At 51.7% G+C, this 25,233-nt stretch overlaps 1 protein-coding gene across 1 annotated transcript in view; it reads left to right on the plus strand.

The window, feature by feature from the left end:
* Positions 1 to 376: 376 nt before the first annotated feature.
* Positions 377 to 25,233, plus strand: part of LLGL1 (LLGL scribble cell polarity complex component 1) — a 55,207-nt gene continuing 30,350 nt past the window's right edge. Inside the window, exons 1-6 of the mRNA XM_078863281.1 lie at positions 377 to 636; positions 9,534 to 9,625; positions 13,849 to 13,946; positions 20,031 to 20,112; positions 21,180 to 21,295; positions 21,957 to 22,133. Of these exons, the coding sequence (XP_078719407.1) occupies positions 9,545 to 9,625; positions 13,849 to 13,946; positions 20,031 to 20,112; positions 21,180 to 21,295; positions 21,957 to 22,133 (554 nt within the window). The 5' untranslated portion in view covers positions 377 to 636; positions 9,534 to 9,544. The remainder of the gene's footprint in view (positions 637 to 9,533; positions 9,626 to 13,848; positions 13,947 to 20,030; positions 20,113 to 21,179; positions 21,296 to 21,956; positions 22,134 to 25,233) is intronic.

The raw sequence follows: 25,233 nt of genomic DNA on the forward strand, positions 1-25,233 counted from the left end.
ACTAGCGGCGGAGTGGCAGCCCAAGGACGAAACGTCGCCCTGCAGGGAGGGCCCGGTCCACCTGGGGGGGTTGGTGGGAGCGATGACATCACCTGGCGTGGAGGGAGCGGGCTCGATTTGGTGTTTTCTAAAAAAAAATGTCGGATAAGGGTCTAGATGTGTTCGTAACACTCGCGATGGAGGCGGTCCAACGGGGAGAAGAGGGAGGAGTGGAGAGGGAGAGAGAGAGAGGGGGAGGCAGAGGAAAGTTTCGGCAGTGAGAGTGGAATTGACTGCGGGAGTGAGAGAGAGGAGTGGGAGTGAGCGGATCGGGAGAGGGAGGAGCGGGAGGGAGTGGGAGGGGAATGCGTGGGGGAGGGAGGGAGGGCACGGAGAGAGTGAGAGCAAGAGAGAGAGATTGTGAGAGGGAGGGCAGAGAGAGGGAGAGAGCTTGCTCGCTCACGTCTTTGTTATCTCAGCCAAAGCAGCAGCAGCAGCAGCGTTGATCTCGCTCTCTCCGCCACCGCGCAGCGCAAGTTTAGCAGCCGCAATCGGGACTAACCCCAAGCCACCACCACCTCCTCCACCACATCCTCCTCCACCACCACCTCCTCCACCACCTCCACCACGCCGCAACGCCGGGAGCCCCGCGTCTCCGTGAGTGCCCACATCTACATCTCGCCCCGCGTCTCCGTGAGTGCCCACATCTACATCTCGCCCCGCGTCTCATCCAGCAGTGGATGGAGCATCGGCTCCACGCCGCGGTCGGAGCAGTCGCCACCATCACACGGAGGGGGGGGGGTACCCGGTGGTCGTGCAGATTTATTGCTGGCGATGTTTGCTGATGTCACCGACCCATCCAGCGTTTCATTTGGAGTACAGAATTATAAAACCGGCAGAGTTTTTGAAGGCAAGTCGCTCTGGTGGAGTTCCCGTTGTCTACTAAAAGGTTTACAGCGACAACAGCAAAAATGCTCAACCCCGCAATTGCTCGCTGTACGCCCCAGTGTGGCGGTGGTGGTGGAGGTGGTGGTGACGGTGACGGTGGCGGTGGAGGTGGTGGTGGGGGCCTCTCCCCTCTCCTCCTCCGAGGAGGAGCGGAGCGCGAGAGACGTGCGGCGACTCGTCCGCGTGTCGGTGGCCACCGTCACCACCATCACCACCACCGTCACCACCATCACCACCACCACCACCGTCACCACCATCACCACCACAACCACGCACGGCAGCAGCGCTCACCGCCGCCGCGCGTGCCACTCGGTCCGTTGCACAGACGCGTCGCTACGCTGCTCTTCCATGTAATCGTCGTCGTCGTCGCCAGCCATGGGCTATCCACTGCTAGATGAAGGCCTCCCCACGCTGGAGAGCGGAGAGCCAGCAACCGGTCTCACTGCTGCACATTTACCGATCTCATCGATACGTCTTGCGGTGGTCATATCCTCTTTGGCTGCCGACTGTCATCGGCGTCATAAATCAGCCTTCAATCCTTCTAAGCGATATGTTCTGGCCAACTTCACTTTGCTTACAAGTACATATGATGTATTTATATTTGCTCATGGATCTGTGTATGTACGTTGAGCTTCTTCCGCACCGTACGTAGATAACCGTGCGAGGGAAGGACCGCAAACTAAACGCACAAAGCCGATCTGTCATCTGTGCGAGGCCTCGGGGTGAATTCAAGCGTTCTCTCTCCACGCTGCTTTGTGCACTTTTCAGCTCTCGATTGCATTGGTCGGTGTGTGAGTCGTCTGATCCATGTGTCATAACTAAGCAATGTTCTGAGTTATAATCAGACTACAGTATTTCGACTGGAGGAGGAATCCGATGAGCTATGAAGCTCGTTTCCACATGTGGGGTGGGTCGGCGAGTGAATAATAGAAACAATGATCGGGGTGCAAAGTCGAGGAAAGGTCAGAAAGTCATTAACATTTTATTTAAAAAAAACCAGTATATTAGTACAAATTGTAAAAGTGAATACATTTCTGCCGATTTTTTAACCTGAAGTGAAAGTTGGACAAAGCAGCAAAACCACAGTCCCAGACCATACCAAGACAAAACCAGTCCCCCGATAACATTGCGTTTTAAATTGTTAACTTTCCACATTCGAGCTATCGAATGTGCGTTGATTGAATACTCCACTCTTTTATGTAGAATTAGGGATCGATTGAAGCCTCCACTCTTTGATGTAGAATTCGGGATCGTTTTCTGCCTCAAAGGTTTCCGAGTCGCTTGTAGACTGGAGTAGGCACGTGATGTGTAGCTACAATAATATCGCTTCTACATAGTATAGCGTTTCCCCGAAGTCAAGGTTTCACAAACTCCAGCTCTCGCGACCTCCCAACCACGCCTACGTCATTCAGCGTTTAACAATTTATTCCCCATCAAATACAAATTAACTCGTTCCACGCTACACGCGCCCGATTATTGTTCAACACGTCCCACGTGGCGCGTCAAGCAATTAACGATGTCTGCGTTAATAGTCTATTCATATTGAGACGTGCGTCCCTAGGTGTGTGTGTGCCCGCTTGTGTGTTCACGTGCGTGTGCCCCTGTGTGTGCCCTGTGTGTGTGTGTGTGCCCGCCTGCGTGTGTGTGTGCCCGCCTGCGTGTGTGTGTGCCCGCCTGCGTGTGTGTGTGCCCGCCTGCGTGTGTGTGTGTGTGCCCCTGCGTGTGTGTGCCCCTGCGTGTGTGTGTGTGTGCCCCTGCGTGTGTGTGTGTGTGCCCCTGCGTGTGTGTGTGTGTGCCCCTGCGTGTGTGTGTGTGTGTGCCCCTGCGTGTGTGTGTGTGTGCCCCTGCGTGTGCTCACGTGCGTGCGTCACGTGTTCCAGGTGACGCAGACGGCGTTGATTGCTTAGCGCGCCACGTGTTTAACAATCACCAAGCGCGTGCAGCGTGGCACGAGTTAATCAGCACAGTCTTCATCTGAATGTGGGAGTAGATTATTAAGCGCGGAAAGATATCGTGGTGGAGTTTGGGAAACCCGAATCCCTCTCAATCTTGCGCCTCCTGTGCTGTGGTTCATCATTTTGAAGTCAATCTGATTTGAGACATTGCCCTCGGTAAATTATGTTGTCTTTTCCCAGTCTTTTGCTCTCAACATTTTATTTGGATAACATTGTTGCGCGTGGCTTGTATTTTGCTCATGTTTTTACTCGAGTTCTACTTTTCTTGATATAATTGGTAACTTGGTAAATAATGAAATAGCCAGCATTGCTGAGGGTGCAACAGAGCAAAGTCGAAAGCAAACGAGAAACGAAACGGTCTGGTGAAACCAAACACAACACATCGGAAAGGAAAGGGAAGGTAATAAATATGATTTAGAACTCCAAACAATAACCAAACGATGCTGTAAAAACATGAGGAAAAACTACTTCAAATCAGAAAATACGAGTTTATCATATCGTCGCAGTGAATATTGAAAGCATGAAAGTAGCAAAAGTACATTTCTGTGCTGGTGGACACATTGTATGCAGCTCACTGCAGTAACAGATTTACATTCTTCTTGGCTTAAAGCGTTCGTGACTGCAGGGATTCCTATTCTTTGGGTCTTTCGGTAAAGTCACGTAGAGAGGTTGAAAGAAAATAACAAAAACTACGACGTGTTACGATCGCAACACAAGCGGTCGTCCTGATCTCAACACAAGTGTTGCGATCGAAACGTCGGAGTTTTTGTTATTTTCTTTGAACCCCTCTACTTGACTACTGAAATAGATTTACATTCAGTAGGATAAAAGTCATTTCTCATAAGTATTAGGATGATGATGTTCCAGTCAACACATCCATTCTGCAAAGGGCAAGGGGAGAGATGCAGCAGGGCCAAGCAGAATCTCCGTGGACGTGGTCAGAGTAAGGCCAGCTGCTGAAACAACATTATCAGTCCCATTTTGCAAACGTTTGCGGAAGACTGAAATACTGTACTTTAATCGGGGGATGATTGTTCATTCCTCTGTTGAAAACGGAAGAATTAGGCCCCTCAGTCGCCTATTTCACATAATTCACGAAGGTTGGGTACGGGACGGAGAGATGTAAATTGTGAAGGCGAATCGACATCACGAGCATACGAGGTCGAGATTCCGCTTTCAGCCATTGACTCAGGCGCCTACCTATGGGGGCCATCCATTGAGTACGCGTGGAGAGGGGACGTGGGGGGGGGTAACCCAACACTTGTCGTAGTTAAAAAAAATGTACAAGGAAAACAGGGGGCGCATAGACATAGAGTAAGGACAGAGGTGGCAGAGAAAGGGGGGGGGCAGAGGGGAGGGGCAGAGGGGGGGGGGCAGAGAGAGGGTGCAGAGAGGGGGGGGGGCAAAGAGGGGGGGCAAAGAGGGGGGGCAGAGAGGGGGGGCAGAGAGGGGGGAGTCTACTAACAATGTGCGCATGGGAAACGTGGGGGGTGGTGGGTGAAGCCTCGACAATAATTTGTCTACATTGGACTTCAAATGAGTGAGATAGTCCGGCGGCGGTGGCCTGTCTGTTTGCTTCAACACGTCAATATTATTCATCCTTGATCGTTTCTGCGTGGATTAAATATCGGCCGTTCTATAGGATTCGGGGGGGGGGGGGGCTGAGAGATCCGCGTGCGTACAGGGACGGGGGGGGGGTCAAGCTGACGGATCTTTGCGCACCTACTCCATGGGTGGCCCCCCTATCCGTATGATTATACAAAAGATAAACTAATATCAAGCATCAGTGCGGCAAGCTTTTTGCAAGCCATGAACATTTATATTGTGAACAACGAAGCAGCCGTCAAGGCGAACTTGAAACCCAAGTTGCCTACTTGGAAACATCTTTTTAAAATTCATCAAAACCATTTGTAACAAGGAACTGCTGTATTGAGATGACATGAATATCACAGCAAAACACAAGTCATAAGGGGAGTCGAGGAAGGAGATACTGTCCGCGTTGATGTATTCCATTTGTATTATTGCCAGTTTGATGAGATTGTACTGCGACTGGGCCCTTTAGCGCGGACGAATCGGGAAAATCGCCAAAACTGACATTGATTCACGTTGCCAACTCAGCGGGAATGACATCTCTCTGGGACCCTTATTGCCAGTATCAAGTTGATAATAAAAACGAATAGGCTTTAGCCTATTGCCGGAAAGGGTGAAGCCTATTCATTGTTTCTACGAATATAAAATACCACAATATATTTTTGCTGCAACCGGTCAGCGCTCTGTCCGCTCTGCATCATCGTCAGTGGCGAGACGTCGTCTCCGTGACGGCCCCGTGCGCTGTGTCAACACGCCACGTGTCCCTCGGAGGAGGAGAGACACGTGGCGTTGTTGACGCTGTCGTCTGCAATGCCGAATCCCCGTATCCGTGTTGAAGTGGTGCCTCGTATGATACAACTCCTATGTCAAATCCTGCTGCGGCTGCTGCGGCGTTGCGTTGTTGGCTGAGCTGACCACAGCTGACGCGAAGCTGCGCTACGCACGCGCCGCGTCTCCGATTGGCACGGTTGGCGCTACGTACGGTGCGAAAGAAGTTCAACATTCAGTACGTACACACGTATCGCATTGCCCTACCGAGTGGACTTTCTGAACAACAACAACAACACCCATTCGCCACTAAATGGCGGTGACGTCTCCACGGCGCTCGTGCCAGGCAGGGTGCACTTTAAGGCCCATGCGGTAACAGACTGAGACGACTGACAGATGCGCCACCTGTGCCCCCATCTGTGCCAACTCGCTGCGTTGAAGTCACCCGGCGCTCCGCTCGTTGTTGTGAGCGTCGCTTCTCCGCCCTCCGCTGTTGCTGCTGGAAGGCGACCGCCTCCCACTGCCCAGCAGCAGCAGCGTCCTTCACGAGCCTCCTGACTGTTGCCACGTCTGCTTCCACAGCAGTTGCACGCTGATGTCAGTGTCGCTGGACTTGCTGAGTCAGGGGCGGTGTAGACAGTGCAGCAGTGTGTGTGTGTCATCGTATTAGGTTGAACGTGGCACCGCGTTACTTTTCACTGCCTCAACATTCATCGTTGCAATCATCTTATCGTCATCATCGTCGTCGTTGTTGTTGTGTATGGCCGGATGAATTGCAACAGAGTCGGCATCTGTATTGAGACTGCGGCAGCAGCAGCAGGAGGAGGAGGAATCCGATGAGCTTTGAAGCTCTTTTTGCAGATGTCCAGTCGGGCCGCATGGTCAGAAAGTTACAACAACAACAACAACATATACCAAATACAGGTTGGTCAGCAAGTTACAACAACAACAAATACGAGATACAGGGTAGGAGTGTACAATAGCGGACAGGTAAGCAAGTCACTAAAATGAATAATGAAAAATCAATGTAAATGCTCTACAGGAAATGGCGTGGGTTGATGTGCGGTGTGGATTGCTTCAAAGCCTCCGTTGGATGTCCTCCCTCCGTAGATCCCCAGAGTTGGTTGATGGCCTCGTCAGCCATCTCCGTGATTGCACGCCGGACTATCTCTGCATTTCCGCTTGTGGATTAATTAAACTACAAATAGGATGTATTTGTTTCTCTCACCGTAGTATAGAATTGTCTTTGGTTATGTTGATGAGTATTCATGTGATGATGGCGCTTTGGGTGGCAGATGTGTGCCACAAAGGCTCCCACGTGTTTAAGTTTGGCTTGATTGCTGGGCGGTAGTGCCCAAACGACTCACGGGGGTGATCTTTTCAGCCGTGGCAACCTTTAGTAAGGCCAACCATGATGCCCGTACTCAACAGGAACACGAACTAACGTCATCGCATCAGCCGAGTAGAAGTTGCCGTCATGACAACGTTCGGTTAATTGTTCACAGGTGCGCTCAACCCTGCGCTCATTCTTTCAGCACTCTCCACTCTGCTCCGTTTGTCCCAACAATCGTCCCCCCCCCTCTCTCTCAACTGGCCACAAATCTCGCCGTGGACTCTCTCGCTGCTCCCCCCGTGTGCAGCATGGCCGTGCGATGTCTTCACCGTCTCCACACTGCTCTCTGTTCACAGCCGGGGAATCTCATTTCTCCCCGTTACTTATAATGTGTTACATTTCTGACTCGAGTCTATAAATCCATCCATGGTCTCGCCCCACCTGAGCTTGCTTCTCTTCCATCTGAGTACTCTGTCCCATCGTGCCTCCCTCGCCCTGCAGCTTCCATTGCTTCCTGAACGCGACCCCCATCTCTTCTCCCCTAGCCCATCCTGCTGCTGCTGCTGCTACTCTGCCTCCCAGCTACCACCAGGCCTACCCCAACCCCTGTCACTACTCCAACCCCTATCACTACTACCCCTAACACTACCCAACCCCTATCACTACTACCCCTAACACTACCCAACCCCTATCACTACTACCCCTAACACTTCCCCATACCCATATTACTACTACCCCCTATCACTACCCCTCCTTCACCACCCCGCCTGTCCTAACTGTCACCATAACTACACCACCACTTTTAATAACAACCCCACTCTTTACTTTAGCTGCTCTCATCTTATGTACAATTGTATAATTGTAAAGCGCCTTGGATATAAATCTATATAAGATAAAAATGATAAGATATGAGCGTGCCCTCATGGGTGGCCCTCTGTGTGTGTGGAACTAACTCGGCACAGAATTGTCCCACCTCTCCGCACGTGCTTCTGATACGTAGCCTGTGGCGATTCCAAATGTATGACTATGTCATGTATGTTGAACTTCTTTCGCACCATACGTAGCCAACCCTGCTCATCGGAGGTGCGAGGGAAGGAAGACAAACTAAACACAAAAATGAGTTGTAAAAAAATGAGTTTTCAATCTAGATGATGATTTAAAAGTGCATAGCTCCAGTGGCTTCCTAATAGCGGAAGAGCATTCCAGACGCCCGCAGAAGAGCATCTGAATGCGCGCGGTGCAGTGACCGTCTTTGTTGTCCGATGGCCAAAAGAGATGAAGATGCCATCGTGCCTTGCGTAGTCGACGCCGTAACATCCCCACATCGCTAGCTCCGGATCCCACAGATCCCACAGTTTCTACAGGTCCCACAGATCTACCAGATCCCAGTTCTCACAGCTCCCACAGCTGTCATGCAGTTGGAAGCTCGTCGCCCCGACGTACCATTCCGTACGTCAGCGTACAAATTAAAGTCGACGGCGTGGACACGGAGTCGGGAGACAATCTCAATCCGAGGCGGCCGGGTCACCGAGTGGGCTAATGCCCAAGTTGGTCGTAAATCCTCACGGCCCACGGTGATTAAGGCAGATGGGGCACTGTGGCAGGCGGCTGCTGGTCTGGGTTCAGTGCCAATGCCGACGGTTGGAGTATTTCTTCACCCCCCCCCTCTTGCTTTAACCCCTCCCCTTCACCTCCCTCCCCCCCAGCTGTAATGTTTTTTGTGAGTCTTCTGTGGCCTGCTGCCTGGTGCTGGTGACGGTCCCTGGGGTCAGAGTTCATGGGATGCGGATGTGAAGGGAATAATGTGTAACCAGGGTTACACGTTACACGCAAGTTGTGTGTCTTTTGAGACTCATCGGGGTTCTTGGTCGTAAATAAAACAATTTAAATACTTTATATACACATTTGAACAGCAAATGCAAGCTAGGGCAAGGCAGAAAAAAACAACAAAACCAGTCCCAGACCACACCAAGACAACACACAGTCCCTCAATAAAATGGCACATTAACATTGAACTAACAAGGCTGACTGCTGATGAGACCCAGAAGGTCAAAACCGGTCCGTCGTTTGCTCGCTTAAACAAATGCTGCTGCATAATATTTGGGTCTGGATAGTCAATAGGCGGATGGACTAAGACACGTGTTCCATGGAGGCAAATTATGTTTTTCTGCTGATATTTGCTTTTACCCGTAACGCGTCATGGCAATGCATAATAACTTATTAAATTGTGTCCGAAGTTGTTTATTTATTATTAACTCGGGGTTGTTCTGGGGCACCTGCAGCGCCCCTCACAACCATTTACGGCCTTGGGCCAGGAAAGTCACGAAAATAATTGCACACGAACGATGCATTCACACAAGCAGCTGATGCTCCGTTTCGAAGTTTTAAAATGAAACGTCTTTGAATTGTATTATGTTTTGAATTAGATAATTGTATTTCTTCATTTTAAGCTTATATCATTTTACATCTGGAAAACTTCATTGAAAACGACATTTCGTGTGAATTTTCTCTCGTCGTTAAGTAGATGGCCTTGCTGGGGGTTCGGTTCGATGCGGACTTTCACCTGTTTGGGATTGCGGGATCGAGATAAGGCGACATAGAGCTGCTGGCCGTGCGAGAAGACCGCCGTCTGCAGATCGATTCCAACGTAATCGAACGTCTGTCCCTGCACCTCCGTCGTTCATGCAGGGGGTGCGTAGGTTTGCAGCGCCCCCTGCATGAAAACTACGGAAAGTGCAGCGTTCATCACAGATAGATAAAGTTGCGCGCTTACATAAGAGTATATCGTGGACGCTGCGCTAATGGACGCGGTATAAAAGTGTGCCGTGCATGGCCCCTCCCATTTGTCAGGTGTGGACTTGTGACCGGATCACCCCTGACCCGGCCAGACTGCGTGCGTGACCCTGCATGCGTGCGTGACTGCGTGTGTGCCTGTGTGTGTGTGCGTGCGTGTGCTGCAGGTACCGCCACCATGATGAAGTTCCGGTTCCGTCGGCAGAGCCACGATGCTCAGCGCGACCGAGCGCGCAGTGAGCTCATTGCCTTCAAGAAGGCGAGTGCTGCACGACACCACCCTACGATGTTAGCTCCCTTGCCTAGCATGCAGGTGGTCGTGAATACGATCCCGACCCTCACGCTTGTATATTTGGAGTTTGCATGTCTCTTTCCCCGTGGTCGTGTGGATTTTTCTCCATGTCCTCCGATTTTTCCTTTTATATTTAGAATGAACATTCGTTTAGAGTATTTGGCTGCTATAGATTTCCAAATGATAAGCAACTTTGTTGAGTTATTATTTGTATTCAGGTCACTTCTGAAAAGGAGCTATATAGCTCCGTGAGCCTTACCTGGTAAAACTAATTTTTTTAGTTTATGTTGGCAACTTGAAGTTGTATGTGCCTCGCTGCTGTCACGATTAGCGTGGCAGATGTGAAGTGTTGGAGGAAGGAGCGCCTTGGGGGGGTGGGGGATGGGCAGTCGGGGTGAGAGGTTGACACTGAAAATAGCTCAAGCATTTCCTGAGCTGCCAGTCGATCAATCTTGGCCTCCCAATAACTTTTTTTTACACGAGGAAGATTTCTGCCAGCCAAAATGCACGCGAGTGTTAGCCTGGTACGTAGGAGTACATGGGTTCGATCCCGACCCTGTGTTTAAATTGTTGTCCTTCCCCCGCACCTCGGATTAATGTGGTTGGCTACTTACGGTGCGAAAGAAATTTAACATATACAGATACATCACCACTGGGAAGACAAAGGCGGCCGGGCGTGGTGTTGGCCACCCACCCCCTAGTGTGCCGTGCCGGCCTTCATAGGTGGTCGCTAACAGCACTTGCCCCAACAGTCTGGTAAAGGCTATAGCGGGATCTTTTTAGCCATACAAACTCCCATTCACACGTCCAGTTGCCATCCATTCCTGATTTAATCAGCAGTATTAATCCAATGAAATTGACCATTGTCTCCCTGTTTGTCTTTTCTGTTTACTGTTCTGCTATGGCATCCCCTAATGCAGCTCTGGGGTGCCCCCAAGATACTTCTCGTGAGTTTCTCCCAGGGTGTTAGAAGCTCGGCCTGAAATAACTTTCTGATTCGCCACATTTGTGACATCCTTCAGTTGAGGAGCACTGATGCAAAGCAAGCCCCGACTCTACTGAAGAAACAATGGATGTCGAAGCCAGTCCAGAGTCTGCTTGTACTGAATCATTGCTGCTGAATTTTCCACTCCCAAAATGCTGTGGCTGATGGGTTACGTAAAAACGTGAAGAGATGATATATGAAGGAGCCATGTAATCTGCATGATCACTTTGTTACTTATATTCTCCACGACGATGCTAGTGATTGCTTTTGTACGAATGTATTTGCGGTGTCGTGGGTGGCGCGCTGTAGCTGGAACCTTACGACCCGGGTTAGATTCCCGCTCATGGCCAACATCGGTGACGATTATCTAAACCGGTCCTGGGCTTCCCCTAGGTCGACTCAGCCTGAAATGGGTACCTGGTGCAGTATGTAAACATCGCCATAGGGGAGACAAAGGCAGTCGGGTGTGGTGCTGGCCACCCGCCCCCTCGTGTGCCGTGCCGGTCTTCATAGGTGTTTCTCACTAACTTAAGGCTATACGGGGGATCTTTAACTCCTAAAAAAATACATCACCTGATAATGGTCGCTAGGGTAACACTACAGCACTAGGAGCACGTGACCGTGCTTGCCAGAAGGTATCTAAGGCTCACACAGATGTCCTTGCCTCATTTCTCTCTCGGCTCACTCATCCCGCGTTACGTAAAGTACGATATCGTGTTACTCTTATCTCACTTCAAAAATGGCTAAAGTCCACAGTGTACGGTGTTTAGGTTGTTCACTCGAGCCCCTCAAGTCTAGTTGTGTGTGCTGCGTGTTCACTGTACATCACCAGCCGGGTAATGGGCCAGCCCGCATTGGGGGCACGTTGAATGTGGCAACGCAGAGAAAACCGTCGTTACCTCAAAGTGGCCAGTGGCATATTGACTGAATAATAATAGCCTTTATTTTATAAAGCTCCTTTCATATCAAAATATCTCAAAGCACTGTACGTAAAAACAAACTACGCTCACGAGTATAGATTGAATCTAAACATAATAGAAAGCTCATAATAATAATATCAATGACAACTACACTCGAAATTTCAGTTTAATTTATTAGGTATAACCCTGTGAGCCATGCGGCTCTTGACTCGGGTGCAACCGCAACAAACAAAAACATGAACAAAGATCATCTTAAAGTGACTACACGCAACAGAAAAATCCAGGAAAAAACGGCAAAGTCTTCCAGAAAAAGCACCGTATATCAACGCTGCGTGAAAAATCCCAGTGGGATGCAAGTCAAACAATAACAACCATAAGACAATTTAGATTAAAGTTATCAGGCTAACTCTGTACTACAACAAACAAACATGGCAAAACCAAAACGTTTTCAAACTCACCAAAATAAAGCAATTAAAACAATGTAACAGTGATCATAGGAACTGTGATTCAAATTTAACAATAAACGATATACATAACATGTATGACCAAACTTTGCAGCCATAGCTGGCTGCATGAGTCGCTCCATAATGCTAATAAAATGAAGAACAAACTGTGATGAAGCGAATGGCCGTGCACTGTGACTCATAACTCGGTGAGCACTGCAAATTCAGAGCCAGGGCATCACGGGACTCCATTGGGAGGTTAAGTGCTCCGGTGTTTGGTCTGCTGTGTAAGAGTAACGCCGTTGTCGTCCCATGGTTTACGATTCCAGGAATAAGCCATCCCTGCCCTCCTATTGGCGGTGCAAGCGCAGCCCGCGTGCTCCTTACACGGACGCACTCCGTTCGCGGCGTGCGGGTCACGTGGAGCGCGAGGTTACGGGCAGCCCGCTAGCCTCGGGGTCAGCCCACCTGCTCGCTAACCGCGGAGCCATCATTGCGAGATCGATTCCCGGCTTGCCCGTTGGGGGGGGGGGGTGGATTGTCCGAAGTGCGTCATGTATGTTGTTAAAACGGAAGATCAAAACGCGTCGGAGACTCCGGAGACGACGGCAAACCCCGTCGCGCTTCCGCTGCCACGGGCGACGTTTCAAATACGTCGCTGCACGGCATTAAAGCCGCCCACAGCTGAGCTCGCCATGACAGAGAGGGGTCGGCAGCCTGCAGCTCCGGACCCGCACGCGGCTCTTTAGGAGACCGCTTTGTGACAATATTTATTAAGGACCCGCCGTCTCTTGTTCGCATGCATTGTGGCCGTTGCAATATTGTTGTTTTATTAAATGGCTCCTCTTTGGTTGCTTGCCCCCTGGCCATTACAAAGCAGCTTTTATTGACAAGAGCCCTGGGACGGTCAACGCAGGGGGTCGACTCGGTCGATGGCAGTATTGTGCTGTCATATCACAAGTTGTGCTTTAATATCACAAGTAATACTTCACAGCTCTTAGTCAATCCACTGCCGCATGAAGGCCTGCCCATTTCTCATCGCACCACTCATTTCAGGTTGCCGAATGGGTTGGGTGGTGGCTGATTGCATCGGGACTGGTTCGGATTTCACTCGTCACCGATGTTAGCGGTGGCTAGGGTTGGGATTGAACGCACCAGGGCCTGTATGCCGGGCGAGTTAACATCTCCTAACCGCCGTGGCCAGCGAGGCATTAACGTCACCACCAGGGCGTTTTCTTGACCCTGGAGTTGCGACCATTCGTCCAAGTCAAATCATCTACAAAAAATTGCAGTCAGTTTCTTGTCGTGGTCCATTTTCTGAGCCGCGGTGATTGCATGTAGTCCATTCCCGCCCATCACCTCCCGTCCAGCGGCACACGTGATGAGAGGTGAGATTTTTGTGTTATCCGATTTGGTCGTGTAATTGAACTGACGCTTGTAGGAGAAATCGATTCCTTAAATCAGAATCTCTATTTAGACTGGGATGGATGGTCAGCAAGTTCCAACAACAAACCATACAAAAAAACGATAGAGGAGCAAGATAGAGTAAAGGCAACTCACTAAAAGTAATAAATATACATAATGCATAGAAGTACAAATGAGACTCCTATTTGTTGATGTGTATTTGTGTTGTTAACTTGTCGACCAACCGCCCCTATTGGACATCTGTGAAAAAGTGCTTCATAGCTCATCGGATTCTTCCTCCTCACCCCGCAGTCTAAATACAGATACCGATTCTGAATTGCACAAATCCGTGACTTCCTGCCGAATAAATAATCGTGGCGTGCCCAGCTCCCATCCTCCGCTTCACGAAGGTCGCGCCCCGTCGCTGTGTGTCCACAGACGATGCAGCACGGCTTCCCCAGCCAGCCCAGCGCCCTGGCCTACGACCCGTGCCTGCGCCTCATGGCCATCGGCACCAAGACGGGCGCCCTCAAGCTGTATCCTTGCGCCGCCGCCTCCGCTGAGACACGGAGTTGGGGGAGGGGGGGTTCTGGCAGCAGTAAGTTTCCCGTCGTTACCAGGTCCCAGCCTCGAGGTTCCCTCGGGAAAGTGCGGCGAGTCCCCTCGCTCACGGCGTCCACGACGCGTTGTCACCGTGACGCGGTTCTCCTCCCGTAAGGGGGGGGAACACTTTTCACGAACGCGGACCGCACACCGTTGTAATGCGGAACGCGTTATAATGCGGCTGCTGATCAGTCGATGACAAATAAATTCAGCTGCGTGGCTGAGCGGTACAGTGACACAATACGTGGAATGATACAGTAATGCAAGTAACATGGAGAGAGAGAGAGAGGAGATGTAGAAAGATAGAGGAGAGAGTTGGAGGTATTCCTGAACTTGCTGTCAGCGCTGAACAAGGACAAAGTGAATCAAAACCAAGTCCGATGGTTCTTTCATTACAATCATCCTTGGCCAGGCTGATTCCAGCCATTTGAACTTGGGTCTTCAGCTTAACCTGGAATGTCAGTCGTGCTCGTTCACTTCTTTGACCCGGGGTATCGGGGCTTGCTTTAGCCAACGCCGTCACCCTTTTTGATGTTAAATACAATATCGGGAGTTATCCGGATATTCTTAAAGACGGCCGTAGCAGCGACGGGTCAGACAAATCCTCTGGCTTGGCGTCGGGACCCTGTTAATAAAATTCCTTCTGTGAAATGCACTCCAAGGCCTGAGCATAGGCAGCAGCAGCAGCAGCAAGCAGCTGTGTGTGTGTTGGCTCCAAAGCAGAACTCTTCCAATCCTTCAACTTGCCTTGCGGTCTCGAACTTCACTCGCCTGCTTATTGACTTTGCCGATCTCAAGCCAATGCTGGTAGTTGGGTGGGTGGGTTTTGGCGCTCGAGCCAACACAAACGTTGGCGTTGCACGAAAGGAAAACATTCGCGGGCAAAGAGAAGAGAGAGAGAGAAGCCCAGCAGCGAAATGTGGCCTGCAGTGAAAATAACAACACGAAGATTATGAATCGAGGGATGCCTGTTTTAAATGTTGCCTTTGCAATCCTACCAAAACAAAAACAATCAGGAAATGAAAGCTGCAGGAATAAAACCTTGCTAGTTTTTTTGTTAATATACAGATCAACAAAGACCGGAACACAGCCCAGTGTGCATCTCTGTCTGTCACAGGCGTCGACAGTGTGCGGTGCTGATTTCTCAAGCTGGTTTGTTTTACTGAGAGTTTGAAACAATACAATCTCATCTCTGGGTTATTTTTCTTATGGCAGTTTAATATAAGTTGTGTAATATTCAAGGGAATTGACCAGAACACTTGATGGAAGTTGATGACAGCTGAAAGGCTTGCATAAGTGTGGGGTTTTTTTGGAAGAGGAGATGCATTTTACGATTTGATTTAAGTCAAATACCTCATTTGTTATTTGTGCAATAATCATCGTTAAGGCACCTTTGCTAAATTCTCTGCAATATTGACGTCTTTGTCTTTGTATTGTTGCTGCTTTGCTCACGCGACCGGCTAAAGGGGATCATCGTCCGTGTAACAATAACAGTGAACTCAACTCAATCTCTTTGGGACTCCTCTCATGAGACATTCGGAGGGGGCCAAGGTTGGGCCACTTGCACCATGGCAAAATAAAATCCACATTTCCCTGCACGCCTGATGAGGCTGGTTGTAATCACCAGAGAAACGCACAGTAGTCGAATTGTAAATGTTGTGGGTTTACTCTCCAACACGCAGCCGGTGTGCTGAAGTCGTCACTGATTGGCATGTTCTGTTTACGTGACAAACCTAAACATTTAACATGGATAATTTTGGTCACGAAAGCATACTCTGCATTAAACTGAAGTTTGGAATTTCCGTATAAAGTTAATTGGCTGCAAGTCTGGTTAACCTTTATGCATTCAAGCTCAGACCTGGGATTTAAGAAGCAAAATAAAAAACATTTAAAGACATTATCTTGTTTGCTGAATATTAAAAAAGAAACGTCAGGGTCACGTCCGGCTCGGCAAGCAGGGAGGACCCGTATCCATAGGGCAACCAACGTTGATGTCCCTATAAAGTGGTGCCTATTTTATCGACCCCAGAAGGATGAAGAGCTGAGTGAACCCCCAACCAGGGATGTGAACTCACAACCTTTCCTATTGTGGGCCGCTCGCTCGGCCGCCGAGCCACCCGGCCTAATGTAATTTTTAGAAACATTTATTTTGCTTGCTGCGTGAGCATAAATACATCGCGTGATGTTGATATTATATCATGTGTTTCATATCATACCATATTGATGGCATCCTTCCGTCAACAGCAGATGAAAGAATTTTGAGCTTTGCGTAATCCGAATAATATTGAAGACATATGACTCCCTTTGATTTACGTTTCCTGCAGTGTCTGTAAAGTCCGATCCTATAGAATCCTATTTAAACAAAGTATCGTACTTGTATGCTTACTTGTTATTGTCGTTCGTCGAGTTACACCTCTCCTCCACTGGCTGTCGATGTCTTTCCCGGCTGACACAAGCGCCGAGAGATGGGTCCAGAAAAGTCTGGGCGTGAGCTGGCTGGGTGGTGGGTGCCACGGTGGTGAGACGTGGAAGAGTAGGCCAAACACTCAGTCGTGCCCCGTCTGCCAGCTTTGGCCGAGGAAGCAGTTCTGGAGCTGCTCCTGTACCCTTTGACCTTTAATCTAGGACTCCCGTAAAAAGACAAAATGCTGGTCTATCTGAAATTGTCTCTTATCGCGTCCGACTCCCAGTGGGGCCAGGAGGTGGGGTTGGTGGGTCGTGGAGAGACGCCGGGGCGAGCGTAGAGCACGGCCTCCTCCGATTGATTTCAAAAGTCGTTAAACTCCACTTAAGAACAGATGGCGAGCTTCTTAATTTTCTTAATTCCCCAAACGAAATAATGGGCAGCTGTGGGGCAGAATGATTGCCAGCCATCTGTACATACGTGGACATTCAGTAATGAAGGCTTGTATTTTTACTCTCTGTGCATTTGTTAAAGTGCATGCGATGTGTTACAAGCGGAAAAGTGAGAGTGACTTAAAAAAAAGCGACGCATTTTCTGATTTGCGATCTGTCTCCATCTTCTCCCGAGACTTTAGACATTGTTTGAATGGTGCCTGAAAATAGCCTTTTCAGTCAAGGTCATTCTCAGCCATTCTGGCCTCTACAAACAAACAAATCGGAACGTTCGTAAACGTTGTGGAGGCTGAACTTGTGACCCCTCGTGCAAAACTGTCTCGGCAAAGAGCGCCCCAGCCGCCACAAGCGCAGGCTGCCGGCCTCCCAGAGCGAGCGGAGAAAGCGCGTGCGAGTTTGCTCGGAGCCGCTGCAGCGATTCATTGAGGCCTCCCCTATCCTGACCATCGAGACGCAGAAAGGGGGGGGGGGGGGCACCGGGGGGGGGGCACCCGGGGGGGGGCCCCGCAGGAGAGAGGCTCGTGTCGTCTGACGACTCGCGCTCGCTTGCATGCACGAGAGTGGGCATGCTTGCTTTAACTCCCATGCTATCAGCTTGGAGAAGAGTCGTGGGGGGGGGCAGCTATTTTTATTTATTTACTTTTTTTTACTAGGCTAGGCCCCCTGAGCTACACATCTCTTTTTCAGGTGCGACCTGGCTATCACAAATGATGGCCCAACGACAAAGTGGCTTATCATCACGTGGAAATACACAACGAGCCAAATACTCTATACACGTGACGTTGATTCTAAATGTGGAGGGGAAAAACCGGAGGACACGGAGAAAAATCCACGTGACCACAGGAGGGAGACGCGCAAATTCTAAATAGATAGCAGACATCGGGGTTGGGATCAAACCCATGACCTTATGGATACCAGGCGAGGTGGTTAACGTGTCTCCACGGTGGCACCCCTGCGGTGGTCACCCCCGGTCCGCGCTTGGGCTGCGAGCGTTCTGTGTGCCTGGGAAAACACGTGGAACGTTCTGGAATCTTGGTCATGGCCGTCTCTATTGTGGGCGCCTAACCGAGCCTGAACGGCCGAGCCTATTCAAGTCGCCTCCTTTCACAATCGCCGCATGCCTGCCCTTAATAAAGCAAAGAGGGATTAATTAAAGTCTCACTGAGGGCCCCCCCACCCCCCACCACACCCCTCTTTTCACACAAAGATGGGTAAAGTAAACCATGGAAACGTCTCTGTAGCTTATTTATTTATTTGCCCATCTGCACTCCCACCTCTGCTCTGGTGCATTGCTGCTTCCCACCCGCCCCACGGGGGCGACTACCCGAGTTCGATTCCCGCTCACGGCCACCGATACCGGTGACGATTACCTGATCCTGGGCCTCCCCTAGGTCGACTGGACCTCAAATGAGTACTTGGTGCGATGTGTAGTAAACATCGCCACTGGGGGGGGGAGGGAGACAAAAGCGGCTGGGCGTGGTGTTGGCCACCCCCTGTCCTTATAGGTGCTTCTCGCAAACAGCACTTGCCCCAACTGTGCTATGGCTATACGGGGGGCCTTCGTCTTTGTGAAGGTTTCCCTGCCACGTGGTGGGCTGGCCGGGGCGGGGCCATCTCCCCATGTACGGTGGCCCGGAGATGTTATCGCCCTCTCCTGGTATGCAGGAGGTCGTGGGTTCGATCTCTCTCGCCATGGTCACGTGGATTTTTCTTCGGGTCCTCCGGTTTTGCCCTCCAGGTTTAGAATCAACATGCGTTTAGAGCATTTGACCGCTCTAAATGTCCATATAATAATAAGCTGCCTTGCTATATAGCTCAGCGGGCCTTACCTGGTAAAATAAAGAATAGTTTCGTAATTTAGTTATCCGCAACCTTTTGTCACGGTTACGTGTAGCCACCTAACTAAGGGTTAATCCGTGGGATCACAGAGCCACATTCCAGCTTGAAGCATATCAAATGACCGGCGATAATTATTTTTCCTGGAAATTAGCAGTGGAACAGGACACCTTGGTCATTACTAATCGCAAACATTTGTCGGTTGGTGAAAATTAAAAATGTGGGCTGCGCAGAGGTGGAAGGGCAGGAAGCTTGAGTTGAACATTGGTTGATTTAAAAAAATATTATCAACTGACCTCAACAATGTTATTTTACCACTGAGCTATGTCGCTCTTTCTCAGAAGCAACCTGGCCACAAATGATAGCTCAACGAAGTGGCTTATCATGTGGAAATTTATAGCAGCCAAATAATCTAAATGCACATCCATTCAAAATGTGGAGGGGAAAACCGGAGGACCCGGAGAAAAATCCTTGTGACTATGAGGGGAGAACATGCAAACTCCAAATATACAGGCGTCATCAGGGTCATGGATCAAACCTGCATACCAGGCAAGGGAATCAAAGTGGCCGGGTAATGCGTTAATGGGTAATGTGTTAATGGGTAATGTGTTAATGGGGTGGCTGTAGTTTGCACCGTTCCTGTCATGCACATTTTGCTCACGAGTTTGACATCTCTCGATGTGTCTTACGACGTAAAAATTGTGCCATGGGAAAATCACTTAACAATGATTTCAGTTTTTATAATGACTCGCAACAAATGTAAACTTAAGAAGAACGCTGTTTGCGTGTGAGGATGGGAGCCATGAAACGGAGATGTGGAGTTTAATTTAGTCTGCCCAGCGTGAAATACGATCTGATTCCATTCTGAAGCATTGCGAGGTCGTTGGGCTTATGTAATTTAAACGAAGGTGAGAGTCCCTTGAACACCGTGTTTACTTTGCGAGGGAGAACTGCTTCACGCAGCAGCCATCCTGTCACAGCAGTTCTGCGGCCTCGGTGAAATGAACTCTTGGGCTCCGCTGTAAACTTGCGAAATGTAAACGTTTATCTGGTTCTTAATGGCGACCATCCATTGAAAAGTAAAATTCTCAAGATGCTCGGGCTTGATGGGAGTTCTGAATGTTGCGCAGCGTTCCTTGCAAGCTCGAGGTTATGTACACGCACGGGTACCTGATCCAATAAGCTTTTGTGAAATTTTGCTTCTGTAGAATATGTCGAACCCACGACCACCTGTAGTTGACATCTCGCCACCGAGGCGCCCCACTCGATCGGAGAGACTTCTCCGTGCACAGCGCGAGGTTTTCCTTGACCGGAGGCTCCCTCAGGTGCGGAGCTCCTGGCGTGGTGCTCAGCGGGAAGCACCAGACGGCCACCGCCGTCACACAGCTCCACTTCGTGCCGGGGCAGGTGCGGAGTGGCGGTGCGGAGTGGCGGTGCGGGGTGGCGGTGCGGGGTGGCGGTGCGGGGTGGCGGTGCGGAGTGGCGGTGCGGAGTGGCGGAGTGGCGGAGTGGCGGTGCGGAGTGGCGGAGTGGCGGAGTGGCGGTGCGGAGTGGCGGTGCGGAGTGGCGGTGCGGAGTGGCGGTGCGGAGTGGCGGTGCGGAGTGGCGGTGCGGAGTGGCGGTGCGGAGTGGCGGTGCGGAGTGGCGGTGCGGAGTGGCGGTGCGGAGTGGCGGTGCGGAGTGGCGGTGCGGAGTGGCGGTGCGGAGTGGCGGTGCGGAGTGGCGGTGCGGAGTGGCGGTGCGGAGTGGCGGTGCGGAGTGGCGGTGCGGAGTGGCGGTGCGGAGTGGCGGTGCGGAGTGGCGGTGCGGAGTGGCGGTGCGGAGTGGCGGTGCGGAGTGGCCACGCCGGGCACGGAACGGCACCATGCAGCCAGCCACACATTCACTTGTTCCACACCGGCCACCCACCCACACTACTGACACCACCTACTGACACCACCCACCCACACCCAAGAAATAAACTAAGCCTACATTTCAACTGCTATAAGAAACAATGTTCTCTTTTACAGAGGAATACTCGCCAGTCAGTTGTAGCGCATTCTAAGTTGATTGTAGAGAAGCAGTGGGTCCGTTTAAAGTATAGGACACAGAAGTTGAGTACTGTACGTACAGACTTCCGCTAGCGACTTGACTCAGCAGCGTTTTGAAGTTCCCATAAACAACAACAACAATAACAACAGAGCTACGCCAACACTTAGCAGCGTTTTGAAGTTCCCGTAAACAACAACAACAGAGCTACGAGAAGCGCACGCAAGATGCTGGATGCCTGATGGAATATTTCCGGAACAACGTGAAGGAAAATTTTAATTGCCGTCTATAACCTATGCCGGTTTAATAGAGCATTCCAGATGGTAAAACGCCGGATAAACAGAGCGTTTGTCATAATTGGCTATGGATGTACCCAAAAATGTATTGACCGAGTTTGCTCGTTGGCTGACGGGAGAGTCGTTGCCGGGCGGGGCGAGGGTGCGCAGGGCCTCCTCGTGTCGCTGCTGGACGACAACTCGCTCCACCTGTGGGAGCTGGTGGAACGCGGGGACTGCACGGCGCTGCAGGAGAGGGGGGACTTCACGCTGAGCGCACGCCCGGGGTAAGGTTCCTCCCGATCGCGGGCGCCACACATCCGCGACGCGTCGCCGCTACGAGATTCTATTGCGCCGGAGCGTAATCCATCGCACGTACGCCGGTCACCCTCGCAGCGGCTTCTGGCTAGCCATCGAACAAAACACGGTCACCGCATCGTGTGCTTTCGGATGCACTTCTGAGGCCGTCTGAAACGCTCTTCCAATATTAGGAAGCCACTGGAGCTATGCACTTTTAAATTGTTGACCCTTAAAAACTAATTTATTTAGAACTGCTTTTTACGTTAAGTTTGTCCTTCCCCCTGCAGCTTCGATTAGCACGGTCGGCTATGTACGGTGTGAAGGAAGTTCAACATGCATACAAATCCGCGTTGACCGTTTTGCCGACTGTCGTAGATCATCGCGCTGCTCGAGGAACCCGGTGGCCCCAGTTGGATTCCTGCTCACGGCCACCAGCACCGGTGACGAATATCTGAACCAGTCCTGTGTTTCCTCCGGGTCGATTAAACCTGAAATGTGCTGTGGAAACATCAGCACGGGGGAGACGATAACAGCCTGGCTTTTGACAGCCTTCATAGGTGCTGCTTGCTAATGGCATTTACACGAAAGTCTGTCACGGCGTTGCGGGGGACCTTTGCCTCTGCGTCCGTGTGATGTGCGTGCACGCAGGGCGTTTCCGAGCGGCGTGCGTGTGACGGTCGCGTGCGTGCTGGCGGGCGGCGCCCGCCTGTGCGCGGGCACGGAGAGCGGCGCGGTGCTGATGCTGCGCCTGCCCCAGCTCGCCCCGCTGGAGGAGGGGGACGTGGAGGAGGGGGCTACCATCTCGACCGAGGCGGCGCTGCATGCGTAAGGCTCGCGGCCCCCCTGTCCGCGCGGCGCGGGGATGCATCCCACCACACGCACGTCGTGCGCCGTGAGCACCGCCCCTCTGTCACGCCTTGCGGCGGCCGTGCGTTCTGTTGGCGGAGCTCCGTTGTCGATGGAAATGCGACCTCTCGTCGCTCACTGGGGGGTCCGTAGGCCGTGGCGGTGTCCGTTAAGTCCGGCCCTGCTCTCTCGAGGCTCCCCCCGGCTGCTCGGCTGCCCGCTGCCGTCGTGACGGATGGTGCCGAGCCCAGGGCCAGGCGGGGAGCGACGTCGGCCTCGGGGGCCACTTGAGCCCGGAGCTGCCCGCTGGCCGCTCTGTCACTCGTAGTCACTCGACGAGGAGAGCGGTGGCGCAGTGGTTGGGGCACCGCGCTACGAACCCGGCGACCAGATTCCGATTCCCGCTCACGGCCAACACCAGCGACGATTATCTGAGCCTAGGCTTCCCCTAGGTCGACTCAGCCCGAAATTTGTACCTGATGCTGTGTGTAAACATGGCCACTTGGGCGTGGTGCTGGCCACCCACCCCTCGTGTCGTCCTGGCCTTTCGTAGGTGCTCGCTAACAGCACTTGCCCCAACAGTCCGTTAAGGCTATAGAGGACATCTTTGTTTTTGTCATTCCCAACACTTTGCCTTTTTTTATTATCAATTGTTTTCCAACTTTTATCCTGAACATTTCAGCCCTCAGGCTTGCAGGAAGGAGCACGTGATTTGGTGCGGTGGCACACGCCTGCAATTGATCGGCTTGCCTTGGGGCCATGGTTGGTTCAAAGGTCGCGAGCGATAACTGGGACGTAAGCGTGGCAGGAACCGTGTGACGGTGCAAGGTTTATTTAGGGCTGAGTGCGCCTGGATGGGCGACAGTGCGCTGTTGCCGGTGCGTAGCGGGGAGGGTTTGAGGTTTGTGGGTTTACCTCTGGGAGGCTGGGGAGAGATGGGGGGGGGTGGGGATTTTCTCATGTGGCGTTGCGTTACTACGATGTACGGCAAGTCCTCGATTAACGTGCTAGTTGTAGATGCGTTCATGAAAAGTGCCGCGTTTTGCAAAAAACACATTTAGCAATTGATGTAATAAGTTTGGCAAGTTACGATATACTCCTACTATGCACCAGTGATGTGCAGTGAGGTCAATGGCTGGGGAGGCACTGGCTCGTGTCAGAGCCAGATTCACACACTGAGGGGGGCGTGTCCTCGCTGAGGAGGGCGTGTCTGACACGCCCCCTTTTAGTAACAGCTGTTTTCATTGGAGTATGACGGGTGAGGCTCTGCCTCCCCTGCCTCTCCTGACCGCACGTGACTGCTATGCACACGCAGTGAAATGGCGGGACAAATAACTGAGGGTACGCCGCCTGCTTACCGTATCATTCCATGTTACTGTATCGCTGTACCGCTCGGCCACGCAGCTCAAGAAAGTAGTTTCGTCATCCATCGCTCAGAAACCGCGTTATAACGGTGCGCGTTCCGCATTGTGCAAAAAGTGTTCCCAAATGGAAGAACCGCATTGCAGCGAACACGCGTTGTCATGTGAACACCGCCACGCGTTAAAGCAAGCACTCGCCGGACGTGATTTAATTAATTGTCATCTCTGAGCGGTCAAATGTTTCGCAGCACAATCTTGTATTGTCCACACCAGCATTATCATTTAGGGTTCACAGCAGCCTACGCACACACGCTCGGAGCAGCGCTCGCTCAGAGCAGCACTCGAATTGTAGCAGCGCTCGCTCGCTCGTGACAGCGCTCGCCCCGACGATGCGCGCGGCTCCACGGGTGGACTGTGTCTCTTAGTGGGCGTGTTCGTAAGTGGCCTCTGCTAATGGTGCTTCACATCGTCCCGAGGAGGTGGCTCTCAAGCTCCACTTTGGCGGACGAGGAGTGTCACCCTGTCCCGGACGTGTCACGGCGCTGGTGCGCGATACACCGTGTATGTGCGCGCACAGACGTGCGCACGGACGCATAGACGTACAAACTCACGCACGTACGGACGTGTACAGACGCGTGTGCACGCGCGCTGGGTTCGTGCGCACTGCGGCCCCCGGGTCCACGGCCACCGTGAATGCTTGGGAGGAGAGGGGGTGCGGTGGTGGCCCTTGCTGTCAAGCTGGGCAGCTCACAGGGGTGGCGGCGGTGATGGTGGCAGCCGTGGTGGTGGCGATGGTGGCGATGGTGTAGTGATCGTGTTGGGGTGGTGTTGCAGTGGTTAGCGCACTGTGCTACGAACCTGGCGACCCGAGTCCCATTCCCACTCGCCACCAACACCAGGATGATGATCTGAACTAGCCCTGGGCCTCCCCTCGGTGTAATGTGTAAATATCGACAATAGGGAAGCCAAGGCGTGGTGCTGACCACCCCACCCCCCTCGCGTGCTGGATACTTGCTTACAGCAATTGCCCCAATAGTCTGTTAAGGCTAAATGAAGAAGCTTTGTCTTTGGTGGCAGTGGTAGTGATGGTGTAAAATGGTAATGGTATTGTGGTAGTGGTAGCAGTGGTGATGATGGTGGTTAGGGGTTCATGGTAGTGGTGGTGATGGTACAGTAGGGTGCTTCTGCCAGTCATCTCAGTCAGCCAACCCATGGCACCTACTGGGTCTGTCGTGTGACCTCCTGTCAGCGAGCCTTTGACGCTTCATGTGACCTCAGGGTAGGTGCACCCAGCCTGGCACAGGCGCTGTGATGATGTCGCCGTCACTTCGTGGCGAATGGCGGGTGTTGGTGATGGGATGGTGCTGGATAAGGTGACGCCTCTTCATGTTTCCATCATCTTGATAGCGACAGAAATGGTCCCAGAGAGAGATGTCACTCCTCCGGCTTTGCTGCCACCAAAGTCTGCAATCTCCTCCCCCAGCCGCCTGTGCTGCCACGCCCTGCCTCTGTTCGTGTCGAGGCTCGCCACCATCCTCTTGCCTTCTGACTATGGCTGACCGAATGCGTTACAACGCTTTTCACATCAATTCATACCTTGTTTGTATTGTAAATTTGGATTAAGCCAGTTTCTCTTGTTGAACATCTTGATGCTGGCAGCCGAGGCAGTGGCGTTGTCTTGCAACAACCTTCATCCAATTTGGGGGAGAGTCGTACAA

Source organism: Lampetra fluviatilis, chromosome 1 (genome assembly GCF_964198595.1).
Source record: "Lampetra fluviatilis chromosome 1, kcLamFluv1.1, whole genome shotgun sequence".
Taxonomy (NCBI): domain Eukaryota; kingdom Metazoa; phylum Chordata; class Hyperoartia; order Petromyzontiformes; family Petromyzontidae; genus Lampetra; species Lampetra fluviatilis.